The sequence below is a fragment of the Rhinopithecus roxellana genome, chromosome 11 (genome assembly GCF_007565055.1).
Source record: "Rhinopithecus roxellana isolate Shanxi Qingling chromosome 11, ASM756505v1, whole genome shotgun sequence".
In the NCBI taxonomy this organism is placed as follows: Eukaryota; Metazoa; Chordata; class Mammalia; order Primates; family Cercopithecidae; genus Rhinopithecus; species Rhinopithecus roxellana.
In genome coordinates this window covers 29,926,396-29,942,572 of record NC_044559.1, presented here as the reverse complement: position 1 = coordinate 29,942,572, position 16,177 = coordinate 29,926,396, and the positions used below count along the sequence as shown (strand labels likewise).

The following is a 16,177-nucleotide window of genomic DNA, read 5'->3' as shown; positions in this document are numbered from 1 at the left end:
CTTTCAGTCATCTTAGATAGAGGAAGGGTCATTAATACCGTCACATACTACTATGATGACAGCAAGTACTGTTAACACTGCTGTTACTGTTACCATCGGCCCCCAAGGCAAGGTACAGGGAATATATCAGAAGAGTTTAGCTTGGAAAGAATATTGAGGATTATGTTAAAGATGTGATTTCTTGGAGTTTATCAACCAGAATGCTTTGATGACTCATCTTTCTTGATCCTAATACTATCCTTATCAAGTAAATAGAAAGTGCCATTGTCTCTCAAGAAGCAAGTGCTTACATGTGGTTTGTACAGGATTCCCCTATTCCTTTTAATGCTGAATAAAGATCAGCTTTTCTGTGTTTGAATGAGGCTTTTACTTCAGTAAATTATACTGTTTGAAATCCTCTTATCTGTGTGATCAGTTTTGAATTGTGAGTGGCTTTGCTGAAAGATAATAACATGTATTTAACTTTAGTTGCACATGATTTACTTTTTTTCCTTAGTCTTTTTACCAATTTTGGTTTTATTTCTTTAAATTTTCATGCTGGGGCCGGACGTGGTGGCTCACGCCTGTAATCCCAGTACTTTGGGAGGCCGAGGCAGGCAGATCACGAGGTCAGGAGATCGAGACCATCCTGGCTAAGACAGTGAAACCCCATCTCTACTAAAAATGCAACAAATTGGCTGGGTGTGGTGGCAGGTGCCTGTAGTCCCAGCTACTTGGGAGGCTGAGGCAGGAGAATCGCTAGAACTCAGGAGGCGGAGGTTGCAGTGAGCCGAGATTGCGCCACTGCACTCCAGTGTGGGTGACAGAGCGAGACTCCATCTTAAAAAAAAAAAAAAAGTAGCTGAGCTTGGTGGTGCACTCCTGTAGTCCCAGCTACTCGAGAGGCTGAGGCACAAGAATCAGGGAGGTCAAGGCTGCAGTGAGCCAAGATCCTGTCATTGCGCTCCAGCCTAGGTGACAGCAAGACTCTGTCTCCACCAAAAAAAAAAAAAGGGAATTAGGTTTGAGTTGGAAAAATGAACATGGAGACATAGAGATGAGTACTGAAGATGCTGTCCATTTGTAAATTGGTGGTTGCCTTTTTTTTTTGGAGATGGAATCTTGCTCTGTCACCCAGGCTGGAGTACAATGGCTCAATCTCGACTCACTGCAACACTCCACTTCCCGGGTTCAAGGCATTCTCCTGTCTCCGCCTCCTGAGTAGCTGGGACCACAGGCGTCCGCCACCACATCCGGCTAATTTTTCTTGTATTTTTAGTAGAGACGAGGTTTCACTGTGTTGACCAGGCTGGTCTCGAACTCCTGACCTCATGAACTGCCTGCCTTGGCCTCACAAAGTGCTGGGATTACAGGCGTGAGCCACCACGTCCGGCTGCCTCTCTTTCTTATGTAGTGTTTATATTTGGTTCTTTATTTGACTTGTTATAGGCTTCTGAATTATCTGTGCCTGGAACTTAATTCTTAGGAGTGATGAGCTCATTAGGGTAAAGGAATAAACAACTTATGACAAAAATATACCAAAATGCAATAACTAAAAAAAGATAAAAGTCTTTCTTTCGGAGCCAAGTGTGGTGGCTCACACCTGTAGTCCCAGCACTTTGAGAGGCCAAGGTAGGCGGATCATGAGGTCAGGAGATTGAGACCATCCTGGCTTACATGGTGAAACCCTGTCTCTTCTAAAAATACAAAAAATTAGCCGGGTTTGGCCGGGCACGGTGGCTCATGCCTGTAATCCCAGCACTTTGGGAGGCCGAGGTGGGTGGATCACGAAGTCAGGAGATCGAGACCATCCTGGCTAACACGGTGAAACCCCATCTGTACTAAAAATGCAAAAAATTAGCGGGGCTTGGTGGCGGGCGCCTGTGGTCCCAGCTGCTCAGGATGCTGAGGTAGGAGAATGGCGTGAACCTGGGAGGTGGAGCTTGCAGTGAGCCGAGGTCGCGCCCCTGCACTACAGCCTGGGCGACAGAGGGAGACTCCGTCTCAAAAAAAAAAAAAAAAAAAAAAAAAAAAATTTAGCCGGGCATGATGGCGGGCGCCTGTAGTCCCAGCTACTCGGGAGGGTGATCAGGAGAATGGCGTGAACCTGGGAGGCAGAGGTTGCACTGCACTCCATCCTGGGCGACGGGGCAAGATTCTGTCTCAAAAAACAAACAAAAAAAGTCTGTTTCTTTCCTCATATAACAGTTCAGTGTGGGTTTTCTAGGTTGGCATACAACTCTGCTCCCCACCAGCCATTCTGGGCTTTTCTTTAACATGTGATTTCCCAGGTTGCTCTGGCTTTTACTAATCCAGCTGCTGGGGGAAGGGTAGGAGTTCAGGGTTACAAGTTTCCTTTAAAACTAGTGAGGCACAATTGGATGTATCAGTTGTGTTATGTTCCATTGGCAGGAGCTTGGTCACCAGTTTGTAAAGGGACTGGCAGTACATTCCCCTGCTAGGGTGCCACAGTTTGTTTGTTTGTTTTTCATTTATTGTAGAGATAGTGTCTCACTATGTTGCCCAGGCTGGTCTTAAAGTCCTGGCCTCAAGCAGTCCTCCTGTGTTGGCCTCCCAAAGAGCTGGGATTACAGGCATGAACCACCATGCCCAGCTATGCTAGTCTTAAGTGCACCTCTCTTATTTTGGAGGATGAGAATGGATTTGGTGGACAGATAGTAATTCTGCTACAATGGATAATAGGGGCATTGTATTTCTCTATTTACCTTAACTGTGTCAACCCAGCTGATGGATTTTTAATTTCTTCTTATTTGTAGATGAGCCCATGGACTCCACAATGGATGATGCAGTTGCGGGTGACTTTGCATTGATAAATAAATTGGATATACAGTGTGATCTTAAGACACTCAGTGATGACGTCAAAGAGAGTTTAGAGAGTGAAGGAAAAAATTCAAAGAAAGGAGAACCTCATGAATTACTTCAGGCACAAGATTCCATAGGAGAGAAGTTGGGCTCTGGTGAACCATCACATTCAGTTAAAGTTCACACAGTTCCTAAGCCAGGTAGTAAAGATTTTTGATAACAAGTCCTTTTCACGGCTTTGCTCTTTGCTGAGTCATTTTAAACCCTGGGTCTTTCCATCATCCAAAAGGATGACTTAGTCATGCAATCTGCAAAACAGAAGCCTGCTTTATTTATTGTTGCCTAGAATTAGAGGGACAAATCATGCCTTTTATAAACTACTGTGCTTAAAAAGCCTGAAACAATAGCCTTATCCCTAAATACAGATATTTTCAAAGAGTTCCATTTCTTTTTACTACTTTAGGGCCTTACAGGATTGAGAATCAAATTTTTCTCAGTGAAAAGGAGTGATAAACATTCTTATTTTAGGATTAAGTGAGACAACATTAGTTATAGGTATTATGTCCAAAATACATTATAAAAGTCTTCAGTTTATCATTAAATTTTTAAATGTAATTTTAGTATATTTTAGTTTAAAAAAGTCCACATTTTGATGTTTAACTTTGCCTTTAATCAGGTAAGATTTTTTTTTATGTTACTACTTTTACAAGAATTAGGCTTCAAAAGTTTATCCAGTATTAAATGAGTATAATATGTGTGTATGACTCTTCCAAAATTATTTCATAAAATGTGAAGTTGAATGGTTATTAGTTTATTAGATGGTGTCAGTTTTTGAATTAGTTCTTATATTTATGCAAAATGATCCAAGGGAAAGATTTTTAGTACTATTTTAGTTTTTCTTGTCTAAACTATGTTATACATGTTAAAGTAGAGAAAATTCTCCATTTGCAATTTTATTGAATAGTTTTTTACATAAGGTTTTCATGTTAAGTTGATTTTGGTCTGAGATTTCATCCTAATTAATACTAATAGTTCAATAAAATATTTATTTTTTAATTTGAGAGAGGGTCTTGCTCTGCCGCCTAGACTAGAGTGAAGTGGCGTCATCGTAGCTCACTGCAGCCTTGAGCTCCTGGGGCCAAGTGATCCTCTTGCCTTAGGTTCCCGAGTAGGTAGGAATACAGGAGCTTGTCACCATGCCTAGCTATTTTAAAGATTTTTGTAGAGACAGGGTCTCACTATATTACCCAGGCTGGTCTCCAACCCTTCACCTCAAGTTATCCTCCAACCCTGGCCTCCCAAAGTGCTGAGATTACAGGCGTGAGCCACTGTACCCAGCCTTCAGTGAAATATTTTGAATAATTTAGACAGTTTGTTTCAGCTATTTCTCTTTTGGGTGTAGGGTCAATTCTTTTATTATTTTTTAATAAAATTACTTATAGTTTGCCAAATTTTAAAAATCTTCATTATTCAAACATAGATGAGCATAGATTGAATAGTATGATTGACTTCCATGTACTCTACCTGCATTTGAAACAATTACTGACTCATGTCATGGCCACTCTTGTTTCGTCTAGTTCCCCTTCCAAAATTATATGGAAGCAAATCCCAGGCATTATGCTATCCTGTATTTCAGAATACGTTTCTAAAAGATAAGAACTTTAGAAAACATATTCACAATACCATTATTATACTTGAGTAAAATTTCTTAATGCCATTGAATACTGTTCACATTCCAATTTTTAAACATTTATTTGTGCCAGGATCCAGATAATGTCCACGTATTGTGATTGTTGATACATTCAAAAAATCTCTTGGCGAGGCGTGGTGGCCTACACCTGTAATCCCAGCACTGGGAGACCGACGCAGGTAGATTGCTTGAGCCCAGGAGTTCGAGACCAGCCTGGACAATATGGTAAAACCTGTCTGTGCTAGAAATACAAAATATTAGCCAGGTGTTATGGCGCATGCCTGTAGTCCCAGCTACTTGGGAGGCTGAGGTGAGAGGATCACCTGAGCTTGGGAAGTCGAGGCTGCAGTGAGCTGAGATCATGCCTCTGCACTCCAGTCTGGGTGCCGAGAATGAGACCCTGTCTCAAAAAAACTACAATAAAAATCTCTTATGTTTTAGAGGTTCCGCTTCCATCATTCCTCAGCTGGGTTGTTTGTCTTGGGTTGTTTGTTCCACTTTCTGTATCTGACAGGTTTACGTTTGCGGTTTAACATGTTCCTCTGCCTGCTTGTAAATTGATGGTTAGATATAGAGCCTTGATCAGATTCTGTGCTAAATTTTCTTTTGTTTTTGTTTTGCGGAGGGGCAGGGGGGCAAGTCTTAATCAGATTTGAGTTTGAATTATTTGAGGATGGGTGAGATTACTTCATGGGTGTTAGAGTGGTCTTTCAGGAGACGTGTAATGTCTGGGTGCTTCTCTTTTCGTTAGTGCTAATAGTCATGGATTTTCCATGCTTAAATTCATTCATTTCTTCATTTCCAGGCTGGCTGGGCTGCTTCCATAGAGTCTTCCCCTCATCTGTTTGTTTCTCATAAAAACCCATAGCAAAGGCAGGATACATTGTTTTTTTGAAAGAGTCTCACTCTGTTGCCTAGGCTGGAGTGCAGTGGTGCGGTCCTGGCTCGCTGCAACCTCCGCCTCCTGGCTTCAAGTGATGCTCCTGCCTCAGCCTCCAGAGTAGCTGGGATTACAGGTGCATGCCACCACGCCCAGCTAATTTTTTGTATTTTTAGTAGAGACGGGGTTTAGCCATGTTGGCCAGGCTGGTCTTGAACTCCTGACCTCAGGTGATCCACCTGCCTTGGCCTTGCAAAGTACTGGGATTACAAGAGTGAGCCACTGCACCCGGCTGGCAGGATACATTCTTGATTCCTTCTTTTTATTTACCATTTTTCAAAATAACATCTAACAGTGACCAGTTAGTTTTCTTTTTGGTATCATTGGGAACTCATGGATCTGAACATACTGCTGTTGCAATCTGTTGCTCCTCTGAGAGCTTCTTTAAGTTGTCTTTTGAGTCCTTTCAGCATAATCCTGGTAGTCTTTGACAGCTTCCTTGCTATTTGGCATGATATTATGTGCCTGGATCATCTTGTACAGGCATTTCTTCGAGTGATTATGGTTCCTTTTAGTGGGAAATGGTATTTGGAGATCACACACTAGATTAGGAGTGCACATTATTGCTGCTGGCTTAGTCATTGTTTTCTAGGCTTTGTTGGTGAACAGACTTATGAGGTTATGAGTTCATACTGATATTTCCAATTCAAATTCAGGACTATAGCATTCTAATCTTTTCTTTTTTGAGACGGAGTCTCGCTCTGTTGCCCAGGCTGGAGTGCAGTAGCGCCATCTTCGCTCACTGCAAGCTCCGCCTCCTGGGTTCACGCCATTCTCCTGCCTCAGCCTCCCAAGTAGCTGGGACTACAGGCGCCCGCCACCATGCCCTGCTAATTTTTTGTATTTTTAGTAGAGACGGGGTTTCACCGTGTTAGCCAGGATAATCTCGACCTCCTGACCTTGTGATCCACCTGCCTTGGCCTCCCAAAGTGCTGGGATTACAGGCGTGAGCCACTGTGCCTGGCTGCATTTTAATCTTTTTCTTTATTTTTATTTTTTTGACACAGAGTCTTGCTCTGTTGCCCAGGCTGGAGTGCAATGGCGTGATCTCGGCTCACTGCAACCTCTGCCTCCCGGGTTTGAGTGATTCTCCTACCTCAGCCTCCTGAATAGCTGGGAGTACAGGTGTGCACCACCACACCTGGCTAATTTTTGTACTTTTAGGTACTTTTAATAGAGATGGAGTTTTGCCATGTTGGTCAGGCTGGTCTCGAACTCCTGGCCTCAAGTGATCCACCTGCCTCAGGTTCCCAAAGTGTTGGGATTATAGGCATGAGCCACCGTGCCTGGCCATACATTTTTGTCTTTTTCTTTCTTTTTTTTTTTTTTTTTTTGATGTTTGTAGTTTCTTCTACACTGAGAAACCTAGTTCTTGAGAACACTGAGGGTGGTAGAATTAGATTAGAATATCACACATTAACCTTTTGCTTTTTCCCATATTACACAGTTTTAGAATAACAACCTTACTTCTAGCAGTACGGTTAGTGAAACATTAAAAACGGTTTTTGCAGGGTTTTTCCCCCCCTTAAGATATCTTTCACTAAACATCTGAGACTATTTTAAAATCCTTGGATTTTGGCCAGGCTCAGTGGCTCACACCTATAATCCCAGCACTTTGGGAGGCCGAGACAGGCGGATCACCTGAGGTCAGGAGTTCGAGACCAGCCTGGCCAACATGGTGAAACCCCATCTCCACTAAAAATACAAAAATTAGCTGGGGGTGGAGGTCCATGTCTGCAATCGCAGCCCCTCAGGAGGCCGAGGCAGGAGAATTGCTTGAAACCAGGGGGGCAGAGGTTGTAGTGAGCTGAGATCTTACCACTGCACTCCAGCCTGGGCGACAGAGTGAGGCTCCATCTCAAACAAACAAACAAACAAACAAACAAAACACCCTGGATTGTTTTTTTTGGAACCTGCAAAAGCAAACCTGTATTTCCTTTTTAATTTTTTGTTGTTGTTGAGACAGGGTCTTATTCTGTCTCCCAGCCTGGAGTGTGGTGACACTATGAGGACTCACTGTAGCCTTGACCTCCTGGGCTCAAGCAATTTTCCCACCTCAGCCACTGGAGTACTTGGGACTACCAGTGCACGACACTACACCTGGCTAATTTTTTGTATTTTTAGTAGAAATGGGGTTTATGCTGAAATCCTACTTTTTTTTGGATACAGAGTCTTGCTCTGTTGCCTAGGCTGGAGTGCAGTGGTGTGATCTCGGTTCACTGCAGCCTTCATCTCCTGGGTTCGAGCAATTCTCCTGTCTCAGGTTCCCAAGTAGCTGGGACTACAGGTGCACACCAACCCTCTCGGCTAATTTTTTGTATTTTTAGTAGAGACAGGGTTTCACCATGTTGGCCAGGTTGGTCTCAAACCCTTGACCTCAGATCATCCGCCCGTCTCGGCCTTCCAAATGCTGGGATTACAGGCGTGAGCCACTGAGCCCTGCCTGAAAGCCTGCTTTCCATTGCAGTAACGTAGTATGTAAATGTAGAGCAAAACAATCATGAGAAGGCTTACCTAGTCTGGTGACTTAGTGTAAAGATGATACAGGTAGTCAGTCCTTCGTAAAACTACTGAAAATGTGTTTCTTAGATCATGTTCGTTTTAAATTTGCTTATAATTTTATAACTTCTGTAGGGAATATAATTTTCAGTATAAGAAGTGGAAGGTTTTGAAAACTACTATTTATGGAATTTTATATAGGTAAAACATTATTTTAGATGTTGGTAATACAAATAATAGCTAATAATAGTTAACCCTAATTGAATGGTAGTTAATTTTTTATGAGCTGCACAGGTGTTAACTCATTTAATCCTCACAGGAATGTCGTAGGTAGAATTGGTTTTTGTCTTTCTTGTACGGACAGGGAAACTTGCCCAAGGTCATCTAGCCAAGTGACAGAGCCTGGTCCGTGACCTTAGGCAGCTTGTGTCAGAGTGTGTGTGCTCAGAGCAAATTTGAGAAAAGACACGTTTGTGGTCCAAGAAAAGTAATTCTGTTAGGCAGTAGAGTAATAGTTACAGAAATGTTCTTTTGTTACCTGGTTCAGACTTATATAACTTAGGCTTATTCAAAGTCGTTTTTTAAAAAAGTAAACTTTATTTTTAGTTAGAAAACATGTTAATGAAGTTGTGATATAGTCTGAACTGTTTGTGAACTCACTAGTTTCTCATCAGATTTGTTTTCATTTGATGAGCTTACGGTCTCAGGCAAGTCCTTTAACCACTCTAGGTTTTGATTTTCTTCTCTCTAAAAACTGAATTTGTTGGTTTTATAAATCTTCCTTTTGTTGACTTTTATATGGTTTGTGAATACCCTGTTTTGGGATTTTTTTTTTTTTTTTTTTTTTGAGATGGAGTGTTGCTCTGTCACCTAGGCTGGAGTGCTGTGGTGCAATCTCAGCTCACTGCAACCTCCGCCTGTTGGGTTCAAGCAATTCTCCTGCCTCAGCCTCCCAAGTGGCTGGGACTACAGGCGTGCGCCACCATGCCTGGCTAATTTTTTTTATATTTAGTAGAGACGGGATTTCACTGTGTTAGCCAGGATGGTCTCGATCTCCTGACCTTGTGATCTGCCTGCCTCGGCCTTCCAAAGTGCTGGGATTACAGGCGTGAGCCACCACGCCCGGCTGTTTTGGGATCTTAAACAGCTTATTTCTTTAATATCCTCTAAAAAATTACTAGCATAATGTTCCTTGTTGGAAAATTCAGCCAGGCACAGTGGCTCACGCCTATAATCCCAGCACTTTGGGAGGCCAAGGTGGGCGGATCACGAGGTCAGGAGTTCAAGACCAGCCTGACCAGCATGGTGAAACTCCGTCTCTACTACAAATACAAAAAATTAACCAGGCATGGTGGCGCGCACATGTAGTCCCAGCTACTCAGGAGGCTGAGGCAGGAGAATGGCTTGAATCCAGTAGGCGGAGGTTGCAGTGAGCTGCGATCGTGCCACTGCACACCCGCCTGGGTGACAGAGTGAAACTCCGTCTCAAAAAAAAAAACACAACAAAATTTGGAGAAAAGATAACACTACAAAAAAAGGGAAATTCTCTGTTTCTGAAACAAAGTAAAATGACTGTCACCATGTGTCGCCTTTCCAGGTTTCTTCTAAGTATTTTTATTTAGTTTGTAATAGTAAAACATTTTTTATTTTAAAGTGTTGTCAGTTGATATTTGGTCTTTTAATTAGAACAAAACTCTGATTAACTACAACTGAACTAATGAGACTCAAATACCTGCAGTGTTTGGATAAAGACACAGACACCTTTAACTAAGCAAGGCTTCCTTTTTTGGTTTTTGAGACAGAGTCTCACTGTGTCACCCAGGCTGGAGTGCAGTGGTGCCGTCTCAGCTCAGCACAACCTCTGCCTCCCAGGTTCAAGCGATTCTAATGTCTCAGCCTCCTGAGTAGCTGGGATTACGGGTGCGTGCTGCCACACCTGGCTAATTTTGTATTTTTAGTAGAAATGGGGTTTCACCACGGTGACTAGGCCGGTCTCGAGCTTCTAACCTCAGGTGATCTGCCCGCCTTAGCCTCCCAAAGTACTAGAATTACAGGTGTGCGAGGATTCTTTTAATTTATAAAAACCTGTCAGAGTTTGTGCTGGGATCAGTATTCCTTTACACCTGGTTCCTAAGTATTTATGTTACCACTGCTTTCAGAGAAATGTCCCTCAGAAATGTTGGGCAGAGATGGCAGTGTCCTTTTAATGCAGAAGGTACTTTGATTTGATTGTGTTCTTCCTCACAAAGGCAGAGAAATGGATGAATTTTTTTTTTTTTAGAGATTTTCAGGTTGGGCGTGGTGGCTCACACCTGTAATCCCAGCACTTAGGGAGGCCAAGGCGGGTGGATCACAAGGTCAGGAGTTCAAGACCAGTCTGGCCAACATGGTGAAACCCCATCTCTTCTAAAAATACAAAAATTAGCCAGGCATGGTGGCACACACCTGTAGTCCCAGCTACTCGGGAGGTTGAGGCAGGAGAATCACCTGAACCAGGGAGGTGGAGGTTGCGGTGAGCCGAGATCACGCCATTGCACTCCGGCCTGAGTGACAGAGCAAGACTCTGTCTCAAAAAAAAAAGATAAAAAAGATTTTCAGCAGTAAGAGCCACCTTGGAAAGTTTCTGTGCTATTTACTTTCTCTGGCAACTCTCACTTCTAAGGTAGAATTTTAGATCCACTTATAGCTCTGTATCGGGATCCTCTGAAACATCTACCCAAAGCTAGCCTAACCATTGGAACTCTTTGGACTTACTCTGTAGAATCTTTGAGACATGTGAGAATACTTTTCTAGAACCAAATGTGATTGGTCTAATATTTTAAAATTCTTTTTAGGCAAAGGGGCTGATTTGAGTAAGCCTCCATGTCGAAAAGCAAAGGAAATCCGGAAAGAAAGGAAAAGGTTAAAACGCATGCAGCAGAACCCAGCTGGAGAAATTGAGGGTTTCCAGGCTCAAGGTCACCCACCATCTTTGTTTCCACCAAAGGCTAAATCCAACCAGCCCAAATCACTCGAAGATTTAATTTTTGAATCTTTACCAGAGAATGCATCACACAAGTTAGAGGTACTTTGAAGGACTTTTGTTGTTTGTTTTATTATGATTTTTTTTTACTTGGGCATATCGTTTATTTTTATTTGAAGTTCTAACCAGTTGATGTTTTGCTAGGTAAATAATGAGAATTTAAAAGAAATTAAAGAGAATTGGGAAGAAGTAACATTTGAATTTACTAAGTTACCTGTTATTTGAGAGAAACTCCCTTTTTTAAAAAAGACTTGAGAATACTTTAGTTGGCCACTAAACTTGTGAAAACAGTGTCAATTGTAGCATGCTACCTTGATTGAAATTTAATAGTTAAAATGAAAGAAATACTCTTTAAAATTGTGTTTTTAGCAGTTTTGGTTTAGATAGTGAAAGACAATAGATTACACAAGGCAAATCACTATTTTCTCCATTATAATATTCTGATCTTGGTAAAGACAACAAATGGTGTCATTATACATAAGCCAGCAGTTAGGAATTATCTAAATAGGGCTCAGATGTACTGCTGAAATCCTGTCTCATTAGTACCCAAACCAATTTGGGCATAAGATGAATCCTTTTAGAGCCAGATTCTTCCTTTTTTCCAATTTTTTTTACATTTCTCGATCAGATCAAGATTTCTCAGTATTAATTCTCATATATAAAATTCAAAAACCAGGACTGGATGTGGTGGCTCACACCTGTAATCCTAGCACTTTGGTAGGCCGAGGTGGGCGGATCGCTTGAGGTCTGATGTTTGAGATCAGCTTGGCCAACACAGTGAAACCCTGTCTCTTCTGAAATAGGAAAATTAGCCGGGTGTGGTGGTGCGTACCTGTAATCCCAGCTCCTGGGGGGGCTGAGACACGAGAATTGCTTGAACCCAGCAGCTGGAGGTTGTAGTGAACTGAGATCACACCACTGTACTCCAACCTGGGCGACAGAGCAAATGTTTGTCTCAAAAACATTAGCCATAATGATTTTTATCTTATTCTCATATGTGATTAGTAACTGGTCAGCCTTTGAATTTTATGGCTTACTATCATCTAAAAATATCACTGAAGTCCTGATAATAAAAATTAACTTTCATGCATTCTAAGCCTTAATTCAATATATGTATTATCAGACGTAGTATTTAGCTTTTTTTTTTTTTGAGACAGAGTTTCACTCTTGTTGCCTAGGCTGGAGGGCAATGGCGCGATCTCGGCTCACTGCAACCTCCGCCTCCCGCGTTCAAGCAATTCTCCTGTCTCAGCCTTCTGAGTAGCTGGGATTACAGGTACCCACCACTACGCCCGGCTAATTTTTGGTATTTTTAGTAGAGATAGGGTTTCATTATGTCGGCCATGCTGGTCACAAACTCCTGACTTCAGGTGATCCGCCCACCTCTGCCTCCCAAAGTGCTGGGATTACAGGTGTGAGCTACCTTGCCCCGCCAGATTTTAGCTTTTATAACTCCTTGGCTACTTTGATTTGGATACAGATTTTTTTTCCTTCCAAAATTGTAAACAGAGTTGAATACACTACTTAAAATATTTTACAAGGTGTCTTTTATCTTTTGATCATAAATAGTAATGTATTCAGGGGGCCAAGCACACTTAAAATAACAGTTCTCCAGTGGTTACTTTTACTTTTTGAATGTAATGATACTCAGGATGTGTAGAGATCTTTTACCACTGGGTGTCGCTGTTTCTTCACAGAATTACCTCTCACGGCACACATGTCAAGTTTCCAGTTGTTTTCGTTGCATTGCATTTGACTGTTTTACTGTTCTGTTTTGCTAATACATTTTAAGTGGCTAGTAAATAATGTTAAAGTAAATGTTAGCCATTACTGCATGCAATTACTGTTTTAAACTTATCCTTATTTCACAAGGTTACTTGAGCAACATGGTGACATTGTAAGATTTGAATGAAGGAAATGTGACTTGAGAGTCATGGTTGTTAACTATGCTATGAAGTAGGAAAACTTTATGAGGTCTTTTAAGCTTAAACAGTAGAGTTTTAAGTTGAGGGTTAGCAATGATGAATGAGTGTCCAAAAAATGTATTCATATTTTTAGTCTTAGAGTTACTGGTAGTTGTGCACAACTAGAGGTTATTTATTTATGTGGATGTCATGTGTGTACGAGTTTTGGAAATACTCTGCCAGTTTACAATAGAGGCAGGCTTACATAATTCAGTCATGAAAGCTGAGGCTTAGAGTTAAGAGGGCATCCTCCTCTGTCTTCTTAATGAGTCTGTAAGTTACAAAAATAACTTTTTTATTTACTTACTAACTGGTTGGTTTTTAATATTAAAATATTTAATTGCTTTAATGATTGTTAAAACTTGGTTGCTTGGATGGGAGTTACTGTTAATGCATATTCCACAGAATGAATAAATGAATGAATTAGTGAACTTGTTTTTTTAACTGCTTCTGAAGGTGAGGGTGGTGAGATCATCTCCACCAAGTTCGCAGTTCAAAGCCACACTTCTGGAGTCTTACCAGGTCTATAAACGTTACCAGATGGTTATTCACAAGAACTCACCTGATACGCCAACCGAGAGCCAGGTCAGCAGGCCAAGTGTAATTTTCCTGTGCAAACAGAGCTTTCCTTCTACTTAATATCATTTAATGAGATCTTGGTTTATTTGTGCTACATTTTATTTGTGTTCAATTTGCAGCATATCTGCAAATACCTAAGACTGAATTAATGGACATTCTGAAAGTGCAAATTTTACCTAGTGCCATGTTAAGTACCAGCCATGTATAATTTCAGAGTGGAAAGTAACATGTAAAATTATTTAAAATCACTATTTTAGACGCATTTATCTAAAAGATAGTAATAGAGCTCTAAATTAAAATACCTATGAGGAAAATGCAGGAAACTTTATATTTTTATGGTAGATACATACTTTGACTAAAATGATTTTAATTCTTTATCCGTATTTGAAAGACGTATGTAGAAAGAATTGATCCCAGCTAAATTATTATTTATTAATGTGCTACCCTTGCACAATTGAGTGGGACTAAAAAAGGCAAATAGTAGAACATTTTAATAGAAGAACTCATATGCTAATAATTTTGTGTTAAATGACCCAAGAAAAATCTGTAAAGGAAAAAAGCTTAAAACACTTAGTATAAGTAGAGGTAGCAAAAGTAGTGCTCATGACCACGATTAACAACAATATTGACTCTAGTTTATGCAGAAAACTACAATAAGTGGATAGAGAACAAAAAAGAAGAACAAATTGTTGGCTCTTATGATTTTGAGATTTTCATAAGTTTTAGTACAGAGTTAGCACTTCAGTCTCTGCGCCACTCCACCCAGTCTAGGGTTTCTTTTCATGACAAATTCCAGTTTGAGCTTTGGTGTGGATTTGCGGAGATCTTACTCTAGCCTCACCTTCAGAAGCATATCATCAGTTAGAGAAGTTTCAATAGCATTTGCTTGTATTTCCCTTGCTCTGAAGGTGAGGTTAGTACCTGCCTCCTTTGAGGACCCAGAGTTCAAGTCGTCTTTCAGCCAGTCCTTTTCTTTGTATGTCAAGTATCAAGTGGCCATACACCAGGATCTACCCGATGAATGTGGAAAGACTGAGGTATTGTTTGTTAACTGTTGTTTTCTGTGTTGATAAGGTTGTCTGGGAAGAAGTATAATATATGCTGTTTTCTTGCTTGTCAGGTGGAGCTGATGACCCTTTCAGTGTGTATTACTGAACTTCCATGAACACTCACATGAGTCATACATGTGAGCATTTTAAATCCTTAGAAAAAAGGATTGCAAATTCAGGATGTGTTCTTAGTGTCTTCTCTAGGAACGTGAATGTAGTCGTTTATATGGTCAGTCATCCACCCTAGGTTAACAGTCATTTGCTGAATACCCATTGTGTGCCAGACTGTGCGCCACAGAACAAAAGGAGGAGTCTCTGTCTTCAAGAAATTGATAATCAAATGGGAAAGACAGACCAATAAGCAAAAATATCTTAACAAGTGAATTAGAAAGAAATACCTACACCTAACCTACTGAACATCATAGCTTAGCCTCGCCTGCTTTAAACATGCTCAGAACACTTATAATGGCCTTTAGTTAAGCAGAATCGTCTAACACAAAGCCTATTTTATAATAAAATGTTGAATATCTCATGTGATTTATTGAAAACTGTACTGAAAGTGAAAAACAGAATGGTTTTGCATCATTGGAAAGTTGAAAAAGAGTAAGTCCAACCATTGTAAGTTGGGGACCTTCTGTTAAATGTAATATGATTTAACAGGCATTTATTGAGGGCCTATCTTTCCCAGGCTTGGGATATTGAAATGAATGAGATGGCATCATTGTCACAGTAGAACCATGATATGTTGGAAGAGAGAGGCCGACAGATACAGAAGACTTAGAGTTTTGATTTTTTGACTGCTTTTGATTTTTTAATGACACAATGTGTAAGCTAAAAAGAGAGGGTTAATAGGACGGGAGTTAATGCTGCATGTTCCCTGAGAAAGGGCTCACTTCCCAGATTCCCCAGAGTCTTCTGGTTTAAAGTGTCATCTGCAGACCTGCAGCATCAGCAGCACCTGGAACACAGACTCGCAGTACTGTTCATTCCGCATCTACGTTTTATTTATTTATTTTTTTGAGATGGAGACTTGCTGTGTCGCCAGGCTCGAGTGCAGTGGTGCGATCTCTGTTCACTGCAACCTCCACCACCTAGATTCAAGTGATTCTCCTGCCTCAGCCTCCCGAGTAGCTGGGACTACAGGCACGTGCCACCACGGCCGGCTAATTTTTATAGTTTTAGTAGAGATGGGGTTTCACCATGTTGACTAGGTTGATCTCGATCTCTTGACCTTGTAATCTGCTGCCTTGGCATCCCAGAGGGCTGGGATTACAGGCGTGAGCCACTGCGTCTGGCCAGAATCTACATCTTAAACTAGGTTTCCAAAGGATTCATATGCACATTTCAGTTTTGAGAAGCTGTGTCCTAGGTTCCCTATCGATCCATGCCACTGTAGGTGATAGCATTTGCGGATAGTAAGGATTCTGCTAGGCCTAAGAAGCTTCCTTTGATATTCTCAGGGAGTCTTACTCCTTTCTGAACTTTCCTCCTTCTACTCCTTTGGAGATGATGCCTTTGTACCTCTCTGCTTAGCAGGTAGGAATAGTTGGGATGAAATGTTTCTGTGGCCCAGTATGTTTATTCAAGACTTCCCTAGGGACTTGTCCTAGTAGGCTTCAGGCTTCTGGGAAG

General features: G+C 41.2%; 1 protein-coding gene across 10 annotated transcripts in view; it reads left to right on the top strand.

The window, feature by feature from the left end:
- The window catches only part of ATE1 (arginyltransferase 1), a 183,558-nt gene that overhangs the window by 16,159 nt on the left and 151,222 nt on the right, over positions 1–16,177 (top strand). For 5 of the 10 annotated variants that reach the window (XM_030940839.1, XM_030940840.1, XM_030940838.1 and 2 more), the window contains 4 exons: positions 2,757–3,002; positions 10,766–10,995; positions 13,374–13,502; positions 14,405–14,533. In XM_030940839.1, coding sequence (XP_030796699.1) covers positions 2,757–3,002; positions 10,766–10,995; positions 13,374–13,502; positions 14,405–14,533 — 734 coding nt within the window. The remainder of the gene's footprint in view (positions 1–2,756; positions 3,003–10,765; positions 10,996–13,373; positions 13,503–14,404; positions 14,534–16,177) is intronic. The other 5 variants (XM_030940843.1, XM_030940841.1, XM_030940842.1 and 2 more) reach the window with 3 other exon arrangements.